Source organism: Arvicola amphibius, chromosome 5, assembly GCF_903992535.2.
Source record: "Arvicola amphibius chromosome 5, mArvAmp1.2, whole genome shotgun sequence".
NCBI lineage: Eukaryota > Metazoa > Chordata > Mammalia > Rodentia > Cricetidae > Arvicola > Arvicola amphibius.
In genome coordinates this window covers 147,879,161-147,895,871 of record NC_052051.1, presented here as the reverse complement: position 1 = coordinate 147,895,871, position 16,711 = coordinate 147,879,161, and the positions used below count along the sequence as shown (strand labels likewise).

General features: G+C 46.7%; 1 protein-coding gene across 1 annotated transcript in view; it reads right to left on the bottom strand.

Moving 5' to 3' along the window:
* The window catches only part of Myo5b (myosin VB), a 182,930-nt gene that overhangs the window by 86,266 nt on the left and 79,953 nt on the right, over positions 1-16,711 (bottom strand). The window contains exons 11-14 of the mRNA XM_038329582.1: positions 11,926-12,007; positions 11,210-11,350; positions 3,904-4,026; positions 3,066-3,149 (exon numbers count right to left, since the gene is read on the bottom strand). Of these exons, the coding sequence (XP_038185510.1) occupies positions 3,066-3,149; positions 3,904-4,026; positions 11,210-11,350; positions 11,926-12,007 (430 nt within the window). The remainder of the gene's footprint in view (positions 1-3,065; positions 3,150-3,903; positions 4,027-11,209; positions 11,351-11,925; positions 12,008-16,711) is intronic.

The window sequence follows — 16,711 nt, the reverse complement described above, 5'->3', positions numbered from 1 at the left end:
GAGGGACTAGGCATGCATGTACGCGTGTGATTATCTCACCCTTAAAAGGACGTCCCAGTGTGCTATAACACAGACTAGACATTCACTGGAAGATGGCTCATGGACTAGGAGAAGGGGCTTGTGTGTAACTTTGTGATACCGGAATTTTTATGACTAAATTTCTAGTAAAAATCCAGCATGTTTAACCTAAAACACCATCATATGCAGATAAGAGCAAGGGCGCCATTCTTCCCATAGCCCGCTTTTCTGGCAACTTGGATTTTGGGTGAGTTTTCACTACTCCCTGATATGACCGGCTCACTATTCTGAAGTTGACGGTGCAAACGATATCATCCATATCATTCATTGGTGAGTATCTGCCTTTCTCCTGGGAGTCTGGAAGTTTAGCTCTTGCTAGACCAAGGGTGCCTGTGTAAATACCCATTGGTAATCATTCTGTTCAGTAAAGTATGGCTGCGCTTGCTTCTCTGGAGGAACTCCGCACACCCTGTGTGAGTTCACTGGGAGAAGAGTTTTGAAAGCTTGCACCTGCTGGCTCCCAGATGCTCTCCCCCAACCCCCACCTGCTCTTTGCTGAGTTTGCTTTGGGTTCTTACGCTGCAATAGTTGTCACCCTAAGTACAACCATGCCCAAGTCCTGCAGGTCTTCCTAGCAAACTGCTGACATCAAGGTCTCCAACAGACTCTATTCTGTAGACTTTCTTCTCGACCTTCGCACGCCTGTCTCACACCACACACATCTTTCTGCATTCTGCATGTATGTACCAACTGTATTTTTCACTGGACCAAGATCCCAGAGATTGTCTAGATGCGTCTATATACATAACTATCCAATGAAGCTGTTAAATAACATTAAATGGCAGAAACTGCTTAGTTCATAATAATACTTGCCTTGCCAGGCAGTTTTTCTTATCAGTAATAGTCACATTTAGGTTATGACATTCCTGAATTCCTCAGAGTAAGACACTCAAAATCAAAACAGTAGCAGAACTAAATTGCATTTGAGCCATCATTTATGTTCTTCCCCCAAAGGAGGAACTTACATAAAGATGGCAGAGGCTCGCATGCCTGAAGGCCACTTCTGAGAATCCCAGGCAACATGGTCTAGGAGTGGCACACAAACCATTCTCTTTAATTGTGACTAGAGGATAATTTACGACACCCCATGCCCATTCTCGTCAAAAATGGAGAACCTCCAGTTAACTACCCTGGACTGGAGAACTAATACATTAATCTGACATCAAACTCTAACACACTACGCACGTTTGCACCAAACCAACTGTCTCTGTGTTTGTTCCCTGATGTGATGACAACAAACATGGGCTGCTTTGATGCAAACCTCCCTAAATCCTACCTGAGGCCCCTGATGGAAGAGGGTTCACCTGACTTTAAGCACCTGGGTCACTGCTACTGACTGTGCTTCCTCCTTTCTTCCTTTCTATCATTCCTCTCTACCGCATTCACAATTCTAAAGCCTATGGCAAGGAGAAATTGCTCTGTTATCTCTCCAGTGTTATCAGGGCCCTGCAGGGAGTTAGGTGCCATACGGTCTGGGAGAAAGGCTCCTATGTCCTGCAGAGTCGTCCTGGGTCCTACCGAAAGGCTGAGGCTGGCAGCTGTTAGAATACAGGTGTACTGGCCTATCCTGGCTGCAGGCACTCCCAGGCATGCTTTACTTTCACGTTATCTCAGCCTCTCCTGGCTGCAGACTCTCGCCGAGTCTCTGTTCCCTCCATATTTCCTGTGCAGATCTTTATCAGCTCATCCAGGGACAGTAAGAGTGTAGCTTTGCTCATCTCTGCATACAAACAGTGGGTTTGGGCTGGTGACTCACAGGTAAGTGCTTAAATGTGTGTAGTGAGGGGTACAGACTGACACCCTATCCGCATTTCTTTGCTATGCTCGTGAGAAAGAATCAGATGAATTTTGAAGATAATAAATATTCCAAAGTAGATTTAAATGTCCTTGAAAGCTCATATTTTATTACTGTAATGGCTATTCTTGGCTGTCAACTCGACTACATCTGGAATTAACAAAAACTTAAGCTCTAGCACACCTGTGAAGGGTTTTCTTGATTGGATCATTTGACATGGGAAGATGCACCTTAAATCAGGGCCACAGCTTCTGGTGGAAGCCTATATAAAAACACAGCAGAAGGAAGCTCTTGCTCTTTGCCTGCATGCCCTCAATGGAAAATCTATTCCTTCACTAGTATTTGAGCCTACTTCTTTGGGATTCCAACATATACTGAACACCAGCTGAGACATCCAGTGTCATGTACCAAACAACTGTTGGGTTCTTGGACTTTCTCTTGGGAGACAGTCATTGTCAGAATAGTCATGTAAGCCATGATAATAAAATATTACAGATATTCATTCTATCAGTCCTGTTTCTCTAGGGAATGCTAACGAATACAATTACATTTAGTTTGCCCCTTCAGACAGCCAAATAGAAATGAGGCACACAAATACTAGGTTCTGAATAGAAACAGAGTGCACAAACAATAGCCTTGGAGGGGTTCAAATTGTCTTATGTATGTGAGCAGCGAAGGAAGACAGGTGACTTGAACATCAGCAAACCTTTCACCACAGCTTACTCCTATGCCTCCTCCTGGTTGTCAAAGGTCTTGCACCTCCCCTGTGCTTCATGTGGGGTGTCTTTCCTAGCTTCCTCTCTTGGAATAGAGAGATGCCTTCTTCCTGCTTTTCCCCTCCACAAGATGTAACCAACAAACCCCACATTGCTACCTTCCTGTATTCCACAGTGGGACTCAACAGCATACCCCATTCCAGATCTGTTGGTTTATATATATATATATTTTCTTCAGTCTTTAGGCCCAACTAGAATTTGCTATGTAAATCAGGCTGGCCTTTAACTTGCAGTGATCCTCCTGCCTCTATCTCCAGTGTGCTAGAATAAAAGGCATGTGACTACACCCAGTTCCCATATATCTATTTTTATGGTGCTGGGGATTGAACCCAGGGCCCTATGCAAGTATTCTAACACAAGCAAGCAAGCATTCCCGCATGGAGTCATCTTGCCAGCCTGTTCCCAGTGTTGTTTACCTTGCTGGCTTTCAGGATGTTGATCTGTTCTTCATAGACCGTATCCCTATTTTTCTCCAGAAAGCCATCGGAAAGGTACTCCACCTGAGGCCATGGCAACGAAAGGGAAACCAGTTAGTGTGCCAGGGGCCCTGGCAGCTTCTTAAGTAATTTCATCTCATCTAGCAACATTTTCTAAAAGAGCTCAGAGTAGATGGAGGCCCACAGATGTCCTTGCTTAAAATGCAGATCTGATAGGTCGAGATTTACACAGAGGCAACTGAGTACTCATTTGGCAGAAGAAAATGCTGTTTTAAAAGGGAATTCCCTTGAGAAAAAAACTTCATTGGGGCTCCATAAACACAGCTTCTCAGCCAGCAGCCCAGATGCATTGAATCAGGATATGCAATTACATGCACATTACCACCTAAGAATTCAGTCAAAATCCATTTAGCAGTTCAGTGTCTATCCCATCACTGGGATCAGCTCGGCTACTCCAGAAGGAACCCAAATGGTGTAAGTACCTTGTCTTGACCCTCCCTCTTCTCAGGCTCAATGACAGCAGACTCCTAACTGCTCCACTGCTGCCGTCCTCCCAGGAGAGTGGCCCTCAATTCCTACCTGCTGTGCATGTGCATGAACAGCAACTGTGCTAGCATATGCTCATCTTGAGCCTCGTCTTGACAGTCTGTTATACCAGAGTTTGGGCCAGGGCAGGGTGGGGAAGAAAGTCAGAGGAGAATCTACCTACAACCCCAGGCCACCAGAACTCACAAGGACTACTTCCTTAGCCTGGAAACCCTTTACTCCTCCTACTGTGGGCCCAAGGTATCCTAGGTCAACCAGGAGGGCAGATTACCTTGTCTGCGAAGTGGACGACAATGAAGGCTGTGTTGGACATGCGTGGTTTCTGGAAGTGCTGGCTGCTGGAGTGCCGTTCATAGAGCTTCTGGGCCCAGTTCTGATCAGTTCCTTTGGGGACCTGGAGAACCACAAAACTGAATACAGTGTCACATGAAGCAGGACAAGGCAGCAGAACAACATGGCAGTGGGTTGGAACTTGGATTCAGCTCTCAAGCCAGGATACTAACCGGCTGTGGTATGAACAACTCAACGGCAAACTCCTGGGATCCCACTATGAAAGGTCATTGACCTGTTGTGTGTAAGCCGGCATCCGCGGGAGGGTATGGAACCTCAAAGAACAAGCTAGCCAGCAGAAAGGGAAGTCCAAGAAGAGGATGAAGATGGACACTGTGGGGCAGAATCCCATCTGTGGAGCTGTCTGAAGATGCTCCTTCTTGCAGTAGCACACCCATTTCCTTCAGCACCAAGCTCCTGGTCACTCAGAAGACTGGCATAACTAGTCTATACTCCTGGCCCTCACTCATCCATACTACTGTCCTGACTCAGCTTGTTGCCCTTTCTTCTGAAGCCTGTTCTTGCCATTTTTTTGGTTTTGTGTCTTTCTTCTTTGGAATTCCTAACAACTGAACTTACAAACACAGGCATACTACTACAGCTTGCCATTAGTTTCTGGATACTGTTAGTACACACTATGAATCCACAGGATCAGCCGACTGTCTTAGACCTTTTCCCACACATCAAAGGACTGAGAACTGGTTTCTGGTCACACGCCATCCCCCAAATGTAGATCTGGACTTAGAGGTGTCACCATGAGACAAACTCTCAGGGACAGCTTCTTTCTACCTCTCTACAGATGGCTTCCAAAGTAAACAAGCAACTTGCTTCACTGAAGCCTTAACAGACTGCTGACTGTGCTCTGCTCTCAGCCTCCATCAGACACGCTTGTTTTTGCGGTAGCTCATGGAGTCACAACTGGTGCAAGTGTGGAGAATAAGTGGCAGTGGAGAATAAATAGGACATCTCTCTCTCTCTCTCTCTCTCTCTCTCTCTCTCTCTCTCTCTCTCTCTCTCTCTCACACACACACACACACACACACACACGCAAACACGGGGGTGGAACTGGGGGTGTGCACACTCAGGAAACATCCTGGATGTTTGGTGGAGATAATATAAGTCCCAGAACTCTTGGAGATGTGCCGTGAGTTATTGGCATGACATGACCACTGCAGTCATGAGCTCATCGAAGTTACCTGCCCAAGATTGGGCCCATTAGCATGTACAGGGGAGGGACTCACAGGACTCCGCCTCTCATCGGCAGTCTACAGGCAGCTAATGGAGTCATTTTCTTCAGTGGTGAAACCACTGGTCCACTTAAATAACACCCCACACACTCACCCATACAAGCAACACTGGATGCACTTAGGAAAAAAAAAAAACAAAAACAAAATAAAGGCACTGAAATAGGAGGGACCTGACAGAAGAAGAAGGGTTTTGGAGAGAGAGCGAGCACAGGAATGATAGAAAATAATGGGGCGGGAAGGAACACGCACAGTCAGCGTGCCTGCTGGTCAAACATGACGGCAGCGGCGTATCCAGTGAGACATCACTTGCTCTGGTGTCCTCCACTCCCACTGACAGTCCTCAGTTACAGGTCCCCACTGTCTCTCCTTCATGAGTTTGTGTCGTGCTTTCAGATATGGTCAGATTGGACCTGACCCTTACACTGGTAATTTAAAGAGGGCTTTGCTCAGTTAATAAGATGTGCTCCAAAAGGAAAATGCTTACAGATGTGGAAACAAACTTCTTAGATCCTTGGCAAGCAAACTGATTACCCTCCAGATTTCAATTTGGTGTAACTAGTTCTGAATCCCCTGTGCCACGTGCCATCGGAAATTCAAAGAAAGAACCCTCTTTCTTGAAGGAGGAGGCTATTAATTGTGTTGGGCAGACAATAAAATACATTTAATTCAGCACTTTCTATATATACTCCTTTGTATTTGTCTCCAAGAGTTCTGTTTTAGAACTACCAGGTGTGGGTGAAGGAGGAGTCAGCAGATAGTGGGGCTCGTCAGGACCAGGCAGGCCAGCGCCTGGGAGCAAAAAGACCTCAAGGGACTGGTCCAACTGGGTCAGACAGAGCTACACAGAGAAGCTCCACTAAGCAAATGCTGCAGTCTGCTAGCAACCAAATCACCTTGCCTTGAAAATGCACTTGGACTTCAGTGAGAAAATCCTGTGATCCTATATAGTCACTGCTTAGATGAACTTAACAGTCAGAGGAAACTGATCAAAGTGATATGTATACATATTTTCTGACTAGGATCCACCTCTCCTGTAACTCCCCATTCACTTCCAACTAAGATCAGCCAGCAGAGATTCCCAGTTAAGAGTCTTATTTCCCAATTAAGAGTCTCATTGCAGCAATAACCAATGTCCACAGTGCTTATTGGCCATAGTTTCAACCCATCTCCACTGTATCAACTCGGTTATTTCCATATCGCCCTATGAGCTAGGTATTGTGCTTATACACACCTCAGAGATAAGGAACTTGAGACAAAAGGTTAGGTAACTTGTCCAATACACAGTAGCAGGCTGGGGGTGGAAGTCAGGGAAGGCTGGCTCTGGGAGTGTGTCCTTCACTACTCTAATTCCTGGTCTGGAAACAGTGTCTAAGGCAACCATGAATGCAGGCTCAGGTGAAAAAGCACTTATCTCCAAACATATTTTCACAGAAATAAAATTTAATCTGCCGTGGGATAAAGAAAATCTTGTATTTGAACACAGCCTGGATTACGGCTATCGTTAGCTCTAGAATGTACGGGGGACCAAATTCTTTAAGACCAAATCCATACGCGGTTGCACCCCTCTTGAAGCTTCATGGAGAACACTGTACCAAAGCCTGGTTCCAGCTCCATCCCTCAGACGCCTAAACCCACTGGCCTGTGGTGCTCGCTTTCACTTATTGGGAGCTCACAACCCATCCAGAAGAGGCAACTCTGTGGAGACAGCTGAGGTGACAGGTGAGGCAATGGACCGGTGCTGATGCTTTCACTGTAGGGCAGAGCGGATGTTTTGATGGCAGGGGAAGTGTTGGTCTGCAATGCTGAATGCACTGAATGCACTGAGCTGGGTGCTTCAAAGGTTCACACTGTGTGTTACATCTCAATAAAGCTCTAAAAAGCACTTTATGCTATTAAGTAGCATTTTTTAAAAAGAAGGCAGTGTTAGGGAATGGAAACCTTTTTCTAATGTCCTTGAATAAGGATTATTTCACCACAAACATTGTCCCTGCTTGGGACATCACCTAGGGTCAAGCCTGCCCCCCAAAGAACAGCAGACCAGAGGTGACAGCTAAGTGCTCCTTGACCATTTATTTACCCTTGCTTTTGTCCCTGTGCCCCTGGGCCACTGCTACAATGATGGCTTTTTGGGGGTGCTTATATGCTATCTTGTTTCACCCTAAGCCTCTTGTGCCCTCACACATGTCCCCCATAAATTCTCAAGTCACCCTGCACTGAAACATCCCCAGGCCCTCTGTCCTAAAGAAGTATCACTGCTACCTCCTCCTCATTTCGGTCTTGAACTGACCCTGCCTCCTGAGTGCTGGGACTAAAGGAGTGTGTCACTATGCCCAGCCCTGTAGAATACTTCAATCCCCTTCACTACCACAGAACCCAGCTGGACCCAGGACTCTCTGGTCCCACAGTTCTCTAGGGAGGTGGTTGCTTCTTCCGCACCTGACTACACTGCACTGCTAACTGGGTCTTCACTCCGCCACCCTCAGTAAACGCCCATGTGGTCAGCCACATGACTGCCAGATCTAGTCATGCCCGGTCCCCTACTTCCCCTCACCCAGGGATGTCACTTCACCACGGCCTGCCATGTGGTTTGGAGTGACAGCGCGGCTGCCACAGTCAGACCCAGTGTCCCCGCCACCTGAGAATCCCTCTGTGACTCCGGACTCTGCTCCCAGCCCTAAGCAGAGGTGTTGGCCAGCCAACTCCTCCATTCCTTTCTGGTCCTTGACCTCAGCAAACACACCTGCACCTGAGTTACCTTCCTTCCTATTCATAGAAGCTGCTGCCACCCCCACCCTCTACCAGCTGGGGACTCACTGCAGAGGCCGGTTTGTCTCCTTCACAGAAAATCCAGGCTGCCAGGCAGGAAATTAAAAACTACTATAGGGGGAAAAGATGTAGCTGGTTCCCTGGAAAAGGAGCCTTTGCATAAGGGTCTGATGTGCAATCTGCAACATGTGCGTGCGTGCGTGCGTGCGCGCGCGTGCACATGCGCACACACGTGTACACACACACACACACACACACACACACACATTTTAAAAAGATTAAAAAGGAAGCATTACCTGTATATTCAGAAATTTCTCTGCACCTACTCACCTTCTGCCTTAGGAAGGAGATCCTCTAGGAAGCCACTGGCACTGCCTGGCTTTTTGACAGTCTAAGTCCCCACTAGCTTGGTAAGTGGGTGACTAGGGCTTTCAGCAAACCTGATAAGGATCAGGAGGCCTAGTGTGGAAATACCACATGACTCAGAATCTGTCTGAAGCATCTCTCTCCCTGCTGTGGCTCAGCTAAGTCTCCACTACCCCAGCTTATGTCCCTCTCTGCCTGCTGTGGGACTCAGGCTTCAAGCACAGGCATTGCCCCCTGCCACCCTGCTGTCCCCACTGCCCCCGCTGTCCCCATTGCCCCGCTGTCCCCGCTGACTCCACTGCCAACACTATCCTGTTGCTTCTGAAGCCTTTGCTCTAACAATGCAGCATCAGGTGCAAGCACATCATTTTCTATGTCTCAGTTTGTAGCAACTATTGAAACAGTTTTGCTTTTATACAACTTCTCATAAGTAGATTCTGAGAGGAGTGCCCCAGGACATGTGTACCCCAAGTGAAACAGAGCAGGAGGACCTAGGAGGGCTTCTGGTCTGGACAGGAGCTCTGGGGGTTATTTTGTCAACTGCTAAACATGGCTGGCTTCTGTCTGTGTTCTCCGTGACCATTACCTACTGTGTGCTGGCTGCCTAGCATTGCTCTTGGGTTCCCTCAGAGACTCATGTCCTACTCTTGGGACCAGTGCTGGACATCCTGTGTCCTTGGATGATGGTAATCTCTACCATCTTGAGACCGCACGGCCAAAGGAGCCCACAGGCAGCTTTGGTTTGCCGGTGCAGGGAAGTGCAACCCATTGCGAACCATCGGTCCCAGGACACATTGTCCTGAAGCACCGAGGCATTTTGTGAGTTAATGGACTATAAAAGGCCGTGCTCCCTGGGTGTTCCTGGTTTGTGATGCACTCAATCTTCACACAGGGTCAGACAGACCTGTGCAGACCAGGACATCCGCTATGGTCCCTCAAGAGGGCATGACTCTCCTCTTCCTCAACCCAAGGGGAGTGAAGAGCTACAGTCTGACTAGAGCCAGGGCAGAGGGGCTACCTAGGCCCAGCTACCCAGAGACCTGAGCTGCCTTTGGTTTAGAAGCTTGCAGCTGCCGGAGTTGGCTGTTGATAGGAATCAAGGGCCCGGGGGATGGAAGCGTGGTTCCAGTTGAGCTGATTTAGGAAATTTAGGAGGGAGCTCCCAGAAGGAGGCAAATAGAAGGGCCTGGTCTACCACGTTGGCCAGAAACACTCAAGCCAATGACAGCTGTTTCATTCTCTTTGACTGCAACTTCATAGGCTGGGCAAGCCTAGACAAGCCATGGACACATGGGATCACCTGTCCCAGGCACCAACTTTGAAGCTAAAGCCCATATCTGCACAGCAATGCTGAAAACACTAGAAGAGCCAGGTGTGGTGGTGTGTGCTTGCCATATCTGCACTGGGGAGGATGAGGGAAGAGGATCATCAGGAGGCTGGATGTCAGTCCAGCTACAGAGAGTTCTAGGCCATTCTGGGCTACAGAATAAGATTCTGCCCCTCAATTCCTCACTGCCAACCCCAAAACTGATATGAATGTGACAGCTACAGATTTGGTATATTTTCTACTTTTTCAGAGGGGTGGGGAGAGATTTTTGTGTTTGTTTGTTGAGACAGGATCTCAGTAGTTAGCACAAGCTAGCCTTGAACTCACTTTTAAGTCTAGGTTAGTCTTACACTAGTGATGTGGGATTTCCCTTTGTATGCCGTGAATACCACTGGTTAATAAAGGACTGCTTTGGACCTATAGCAAGGCAGAACAGGCTAGGCAGGGAAAGCTAGGATGTAGGCTGGGAGAAAGGAGGTGGAGTCAGAGAGAGAAGCCATGTAGCTCTAGCGGAGACAGATGCTAGAACTTTAGCCAGTACACCACAGCCACGTGGCGATACACAGATTAATGGAAATGGGTTAAATTAATATGTAAGAGTTAGTCAATAAGAAGCTAGAGCTAATGGGCCAAGCAGTGTTTTAAATGATATAGTTTCTGTGTGATTATTTTGGGGCTGAGCAGCCGGGAACCAACAACCGGACTTACTACAACACGCTAGAGTGATCCTCTTTTACCTCAATTTCCCGAGTGCTGGGACTATGGCTGTGCACCATGGCAATGCTTCAGGAAACCATGCTAGAAAGGACACCCCTGTCCTTCCCCAGGCACCCAGCCACACTCAGTGCTTTTCCAGAACATTATGGGAGAACAGAAGCCAAAGCAATTGGTTCTTCTCTTTCTAGACTAAGCCAAATGACTTCCATACCTTCTGACACAGTCTTCTATCACCAAAGGGAGGAATTGCTATACACTCAGCTCCCTTCCCAGCCAGGCACTGCACAGGGAGAGACTGCCAACATCAAGTTCAGTCTGTATCAGTTCATAGTGCAGGAAACCAAGGAAGCTGGATAACTGATTCAAATCGGATCTCTTCACCTCACATTCCTCTGTGCATTCCTGCTGTTCTCTTTTATGTCATGAGAAGTTTATAAAATTCAGCAGGGAGCAGGAATGTAGCTCTAACTGTCCCATGGATTCCCATCACTCACAGCCATCTAATAATACAAAGACCACCCTAGGAACACCTATCTGGATGTTGGCTGCTTCTGTGGGCATCTAGGACCTATGAGAGATCAAATCCATACCACCACCATAGCACCTGCTTTCTGCCAAGAAAAGCATACATTTACTGGGATAATAATATCTGCCAGTTATATTCAACAAGTTATCGTTTAGCAGGCATGATGGGTACCACTGCTTCTTCCCGACAATCAGATTCAACCCCAGCTATGAGATTCCATTTGCTCCCTTGCATCACACAGGAGCCCTCTGCCTGACACTAGATCTGAACCACTCACTGACAACAGGAGCAGGATTACCTTACACTCTTCGTCCAACAGGTCCAGGATACCCAGCTTTGCTTCTATGAGGTCGATACAAGGTTGGTTATCATAAAAATCAATCAAGGTCCACGGGATCTGCTCCTTCATGTATTCTTCTTGCTCCAGCTTGAACACATGCTAAGACAAGAAGCAAAAGGCCATGGTGAGTGCACTACAGACGGACACACTTAGAGTCACTACAGACGGACACACTTAGAGTCACTACAGACAGACACATGTGGCAGTTATCTCCCCAAGCTCTTATAAAGTTCTCTGTCTTGGAGGACGGCTGACAGCTGCCAGAAAAGGTATGGATACAAATTCACAGTCATGAGTGGAAAGGACAGAGCTCAGTTTGGTAATTTCCCATTCCTATGCTACCCTTGTCTTAGGATATTATAATCCTACATGCGTTGCTGGACTCTAGCCAATTCAAGGAGTCCTGCATCTGGCTTTCAGTACCTTAAATGCCCAAAAGCTCATGCTTAGAGAGGAGTGTGTCAATCAAGGGAGATCATTTACCCTCTCCACCCAGCTGCCTGAGTCCCATTTCCTACCCCAGGAATGGAGAGCCAATTCCAAAATAGGAGCATCACGAAAAAGAAAGGGGAGGTCAGGGCAGAGCAGGACCAACCACATCAGTCACAGAAAAGTCACTTAGGTATCACAGTGAGTCCCCTGCCCTGGCAAACTAGGTCATACATTGTGCCTACCGAATTGAACTGTTGCTGGAGCTTTTCATTGGCATAGTTGATACAAAACTGCTCGAAGCTGTTAATCTCGAAGGTCTCAAACCTGCAGAAGGAAAGAGGTGAAGCTACAGGTAAGATCCACCATCCATGGAAGCAGTCAGTGGGACTTAACAAGGCTGCCTTCCTCCTCATGCCACCCCTGAACTGCCACCTTCTTCCCCGTGCACATAGACTTCTGTTATGGATATCAATACTGCAGTCTTGGGATTAGAAACAGAGGCATTAGTACCTTCATTTATAACTGATAAAGGACTTGTCAAAAGGAAATTAAAGAGAGGACAGACAGACAGTGAGAAGCTCGACCATGATTCTCTTGCATAGTGGCAGGTCTTTTCTTCGTGATCTTTATAAAAGAAAACCAGACACACATTTGACTCCTGTTTTTATCATCTAACTTTCCAAACATGTCACCACATTGGTCTCCAAAGGTACCAGTTTCAGGTCTGTATAGCTGAGACCTGGGAATTGCAGAGGTGCCTGGATTGGGGCATACAGGGGACATGTCTGAGACCACTTCTCAAACCTAGAACACATTCCCAAATTTACAAAAGCACCTAGGAGTTGGCACACAGATGTATCAACTCTCTAATCCCCCGTTCCTTTAATACTGCATGCTGCTATCATCAGTGTTGTGATAATTTCATAAACCCCTTTAAGTTCATGATTCCCTCCTAATGATATTATCCTAGGAGAATTACCATGTCAAAAAGCACTCTGTGTGTGCGTTGTATTATATGTGATATGTTACGTGCAGGTGTTTATGTAGGTATATACATCTGTACATAAATGAAGAGGCCAGAGGAGGCATTTTGTTCTAATACTCTCTACCTTATTTCCTTAAGAATTTTCTCTCTGAACCTGGAGCTCAGGTTGGTGGCCAGCAAGTCCCAGCAATCCTCCTGTTTCCACCCCTACAATGTCAGGGTTGTAGTTTCTCATACAGCCATGCCCTGCTTTTTATATAAGTCCTGGGGATTTGAACTCAGGTCCTCCTGCATGCACAGCAAACATCCTTACCCACTGATCCATCTCCCTGGTCTCCACAGCACTGCTCTGTGAAAGGGAGAAGCAAGCACACCTCCAGAAATGAATAAGTCATTTGTTATTTCTTTGCCCTCACCCTTGCCACTAATGAGTGCCATTCTAACGCCAGTCAACAGTATTACACTTTTTCTACATAATCTTTACTGAGTTCAAATTTAACAGTGTTTCAATGTTTTGATGCATTTTTACAAATGTCATGTACAATGTATTGCAGACAGAGACACAGATAAGCAACATTTTGCAGACAGAGAAATGTTTTTAACACCTCAAACTTCCTGTGTTCTATTAGGTCATTTCACTCCCTCCCCACACCTCACTAGGAGTATTACCACAGTAACTGGTTAAAAAAAATTGGTATGGTTTAAAGACCACTCCATAAGATGGAACTCAGGTCTTGTACCATTAACTGGGCTCCAAACTAGTGACTGCCTTGGTCATAAGACCTACGAAAAAACCCAATATTAGCAATTCTGCTAAACAGACATAGTAATACACTGCCCCTCCTCGTAAGATCTTACATTTATATCCATGGATTAGCAAATCTCTCAGCCCTTTGCAGTATGTGGCAATTAATGGCAACCCACATCTGACCAACCTGTGGAAAGCAAGAGACCCTGGAATGGCAGCTCTGATTGGGATAGCTACATCACACCTTCTAGCCCCAAGATGCGGGGATCCATCAGAGAAGAGACTATGGACAGACTGTAGGAGCCGGAAGTAATGGCAGTATTACTAATGGCAGACATGACAGTACCACTGCACAAGTGAACTTACAGCAGCTGTGAGACCCTGCATAAAACCCTGTATAAAACCCGTAGAGCAGTGGTTCTCAGCCTTCCTAATGCTGTGACCCCTAAACACAGCTCCCCATGGTGTGGTGACCCCAACCACACAGTTATTTCACTGCTACTTCCTAACTGTAGCTTTGCTACTCTTATGACCTGTAATGTAAAATCTGTGTTTTCTGATGGCCTTAGGTGAGCCCTGTGAAAGGGTGATTTGACCCCCCAAAGGGTCAAGACCCACAGGTTGAGAACCGCTGCTGTACATGCTCAAGCTAGCACAGATGGGGCAGGGGCTCATTCCACCCCTAGCCAAGAAGTTATTGGCAGCTGATGACAGAAAGTCAGTTGTTTTTTTCAGGCATGTAAGCTGAGAGGCTACCCAAGCCCTGCACCCATGAGAACACAGATGGATTCATTGGGTCGGGGGAGGCATATGAAGTTAAAAAGGAATTGTCTGGGGAGCTCTGTAACTTTGTTAGCATTTAGTCCCCAAAATGGACTTATATGATATGTTCATACTTTAGAATATCAATACTTTATTGTTCAACTCACACATTTACAATATGGTTGAGGGATGGGGTCAGGGAGGGACACCTACAGAGAGGATGGCAGGGGAGGAAGAGAAGAGGAGAGACTTGGTGCAGCTGAGGAGAGAAGAGGTGACAGGAGGGGAGGTCCTTGGTATAGCAGAGAGAGGAGGGGCCCTGCCTACAGTGCTTCTTAAATTATACTACTTAACGTTTGGATTTTCCCAGGGTCACTAATTTTGGAAGATTCTAATTAAGAAATGACTATCATATGTGACCCTTAGATAGGAGAGAAATGAGGCTAAGCAAGGGAGGAAAACAAGCAAGACCCCAATTGGGGCCTGATGTTGGTGGCCATAACAGAGAAGTTCATAAACACTAAGGAAGGCTGGGGCAAGAGGACTACAAGTGACCTATAGGATGTTCAGGGGTCCTGCCGTTGGAGAGGCACTGGACAGGTGTTAGGGAAGGTGTAATTATGAGTCAGCTACAATGAGATGTATGGGACAATGTTACACAATTTAAAAAGCAAGACTCAAACAACTGGACAGAAATGGAATCTCTCATCATGCGGGCAGCATGTGGGCATCAGCAGCTTTGCGGAGCGGCACTGGGTCCAGTGGTAAGGGGAGAGAATTAGAGGGAGGTGAAATTTTTATTTCACACATCCGGCCGCAAGACGGCAGTGGCCCTGCTCACCAGCACTGTCTGAGTTAGGGTCTCTATTGCTGCGTTGAAACGCCATAGCCAGAAGCAAGTTGGGGAGGAAAGGGTTTATTTGGTTCCACTTCCACATTATTGTTTATCATTGAAGGAACTATGGGCAGGAACTCAAACAGGGCAGGAAACCTGGAGCTGATGCAGAGGCCATGAAGAAGTGCTGCTTATTGGCTTGCTTCCCATGACTTGCTTCCTGCTTTCTTATAGAACCCAGGGCTGGCTGGACCCTCCCCCATTAATCACTAATTAAGAAAATACCCCACAGGCTTGCCTACAGCCAGATCTTATGGAGGCATATTCTTAATTGAGGTTCCATCCTCTCAGGTGGTTCTAGCCTGTGTCAAGTTGACAGAAAAGCAGTCAGCACGAGTATCTCCTGGGCACTGAGGCTTGGTGGCTTTTCCTTCAGGGATCACAACTACCAGGAGTGAGGTCTCTTATTAATTCTACTCTACAGCTGAGGAAGTTCATGCACGAGGAAATGAAACTACCCAAAGTCAGAGTAACTCAGAGAATCTTCTGGTCAAAATCCTAACTCAGAGAGGGGCCAAAGTTTAATTTAGAAGGAGAAGAGATCGACTGGAAGGGCTGTGATTTTGCAAGGAGGAGTGTCTGAGGCCTGGGGAGTGGGTGAGGAAGTGGTACTACCAACAGGGAAGGCTGGAGTTACAAGACTTATCTGGCCTTCATCACCTGCAAACTCCACTCTTTCCGACTCTTAAATATGGACAACTGAATTTTCTGTCTTACGTTACGGTGTCATTGCAAGCTCTTCCTTAAACCCTGCTTTCAGGAAGAGGTGCCAGTCCTGTCCCTGGTGAGAAGTTGGAGGTACAGTAGTGGGGAGATAGCTCTCTGTGTAGAGGGACTACCAAAAATAGATTCAACAGATGCCTAACAGGCCCAGAGCAGTGTGCAGAAACCCTTGGGCTTCCCCCATCCCCACCTCCCCACCAAGGTCTAAGACATGGAAAAGGGGGAAATCACTTTCAGATCAAAGGAATCAACTGATTGGAGTCAGCCACATTAAAGTACAGCCTTTGGCCATGCCCACATGGGAAAAATGACTTCAAGTTAATAAAACAAGATCAAAGACTCAAACGCTAGGATGAGTCACTGACCCATCACAATGCAGCCGGGGCAACAGTTATTACCCAGTGGAATGGCCCCTCCCGGTCCAGGTAGCACTTCTGTAGACCAAGTAATATCACTTAGAACCTCAACCATCCCCCTTTCCACCCACAGTGGCAGCTGATGACTGTCCAACCTAGAGGAAATTTAATTAACATAGCCTTCAAGGAAGATTAAAGAGTGAATCCAGCAAATGGCCAGATAATGGCCACTGGATGTGCTGGCAGGGCCAACCCTGAGCTCTACGGATAGGGGCTTTAAGTGTCTTCCACTTGTCACTTTTTAAAAAAGGTTTACACTGGTAGTGCTCCACAAAGAACATTCTCATTAATTTGAGATGGCTGAAATTAGCTCATAATTTCCCTGTTTCTAAGATATTATCTGGTAACAATTCCTCTGCCATCTAGTATAATTACTGCAATGCTGGAGATGAATGAGAGGCTTGGCTGACTTGGAAAATGACTAAGACTCTCAGTCTCAGAAACACATGGTCAGGGAGACAGGAGAATGTTTCCTTTCCAGCAGAATTATATTTGTAGT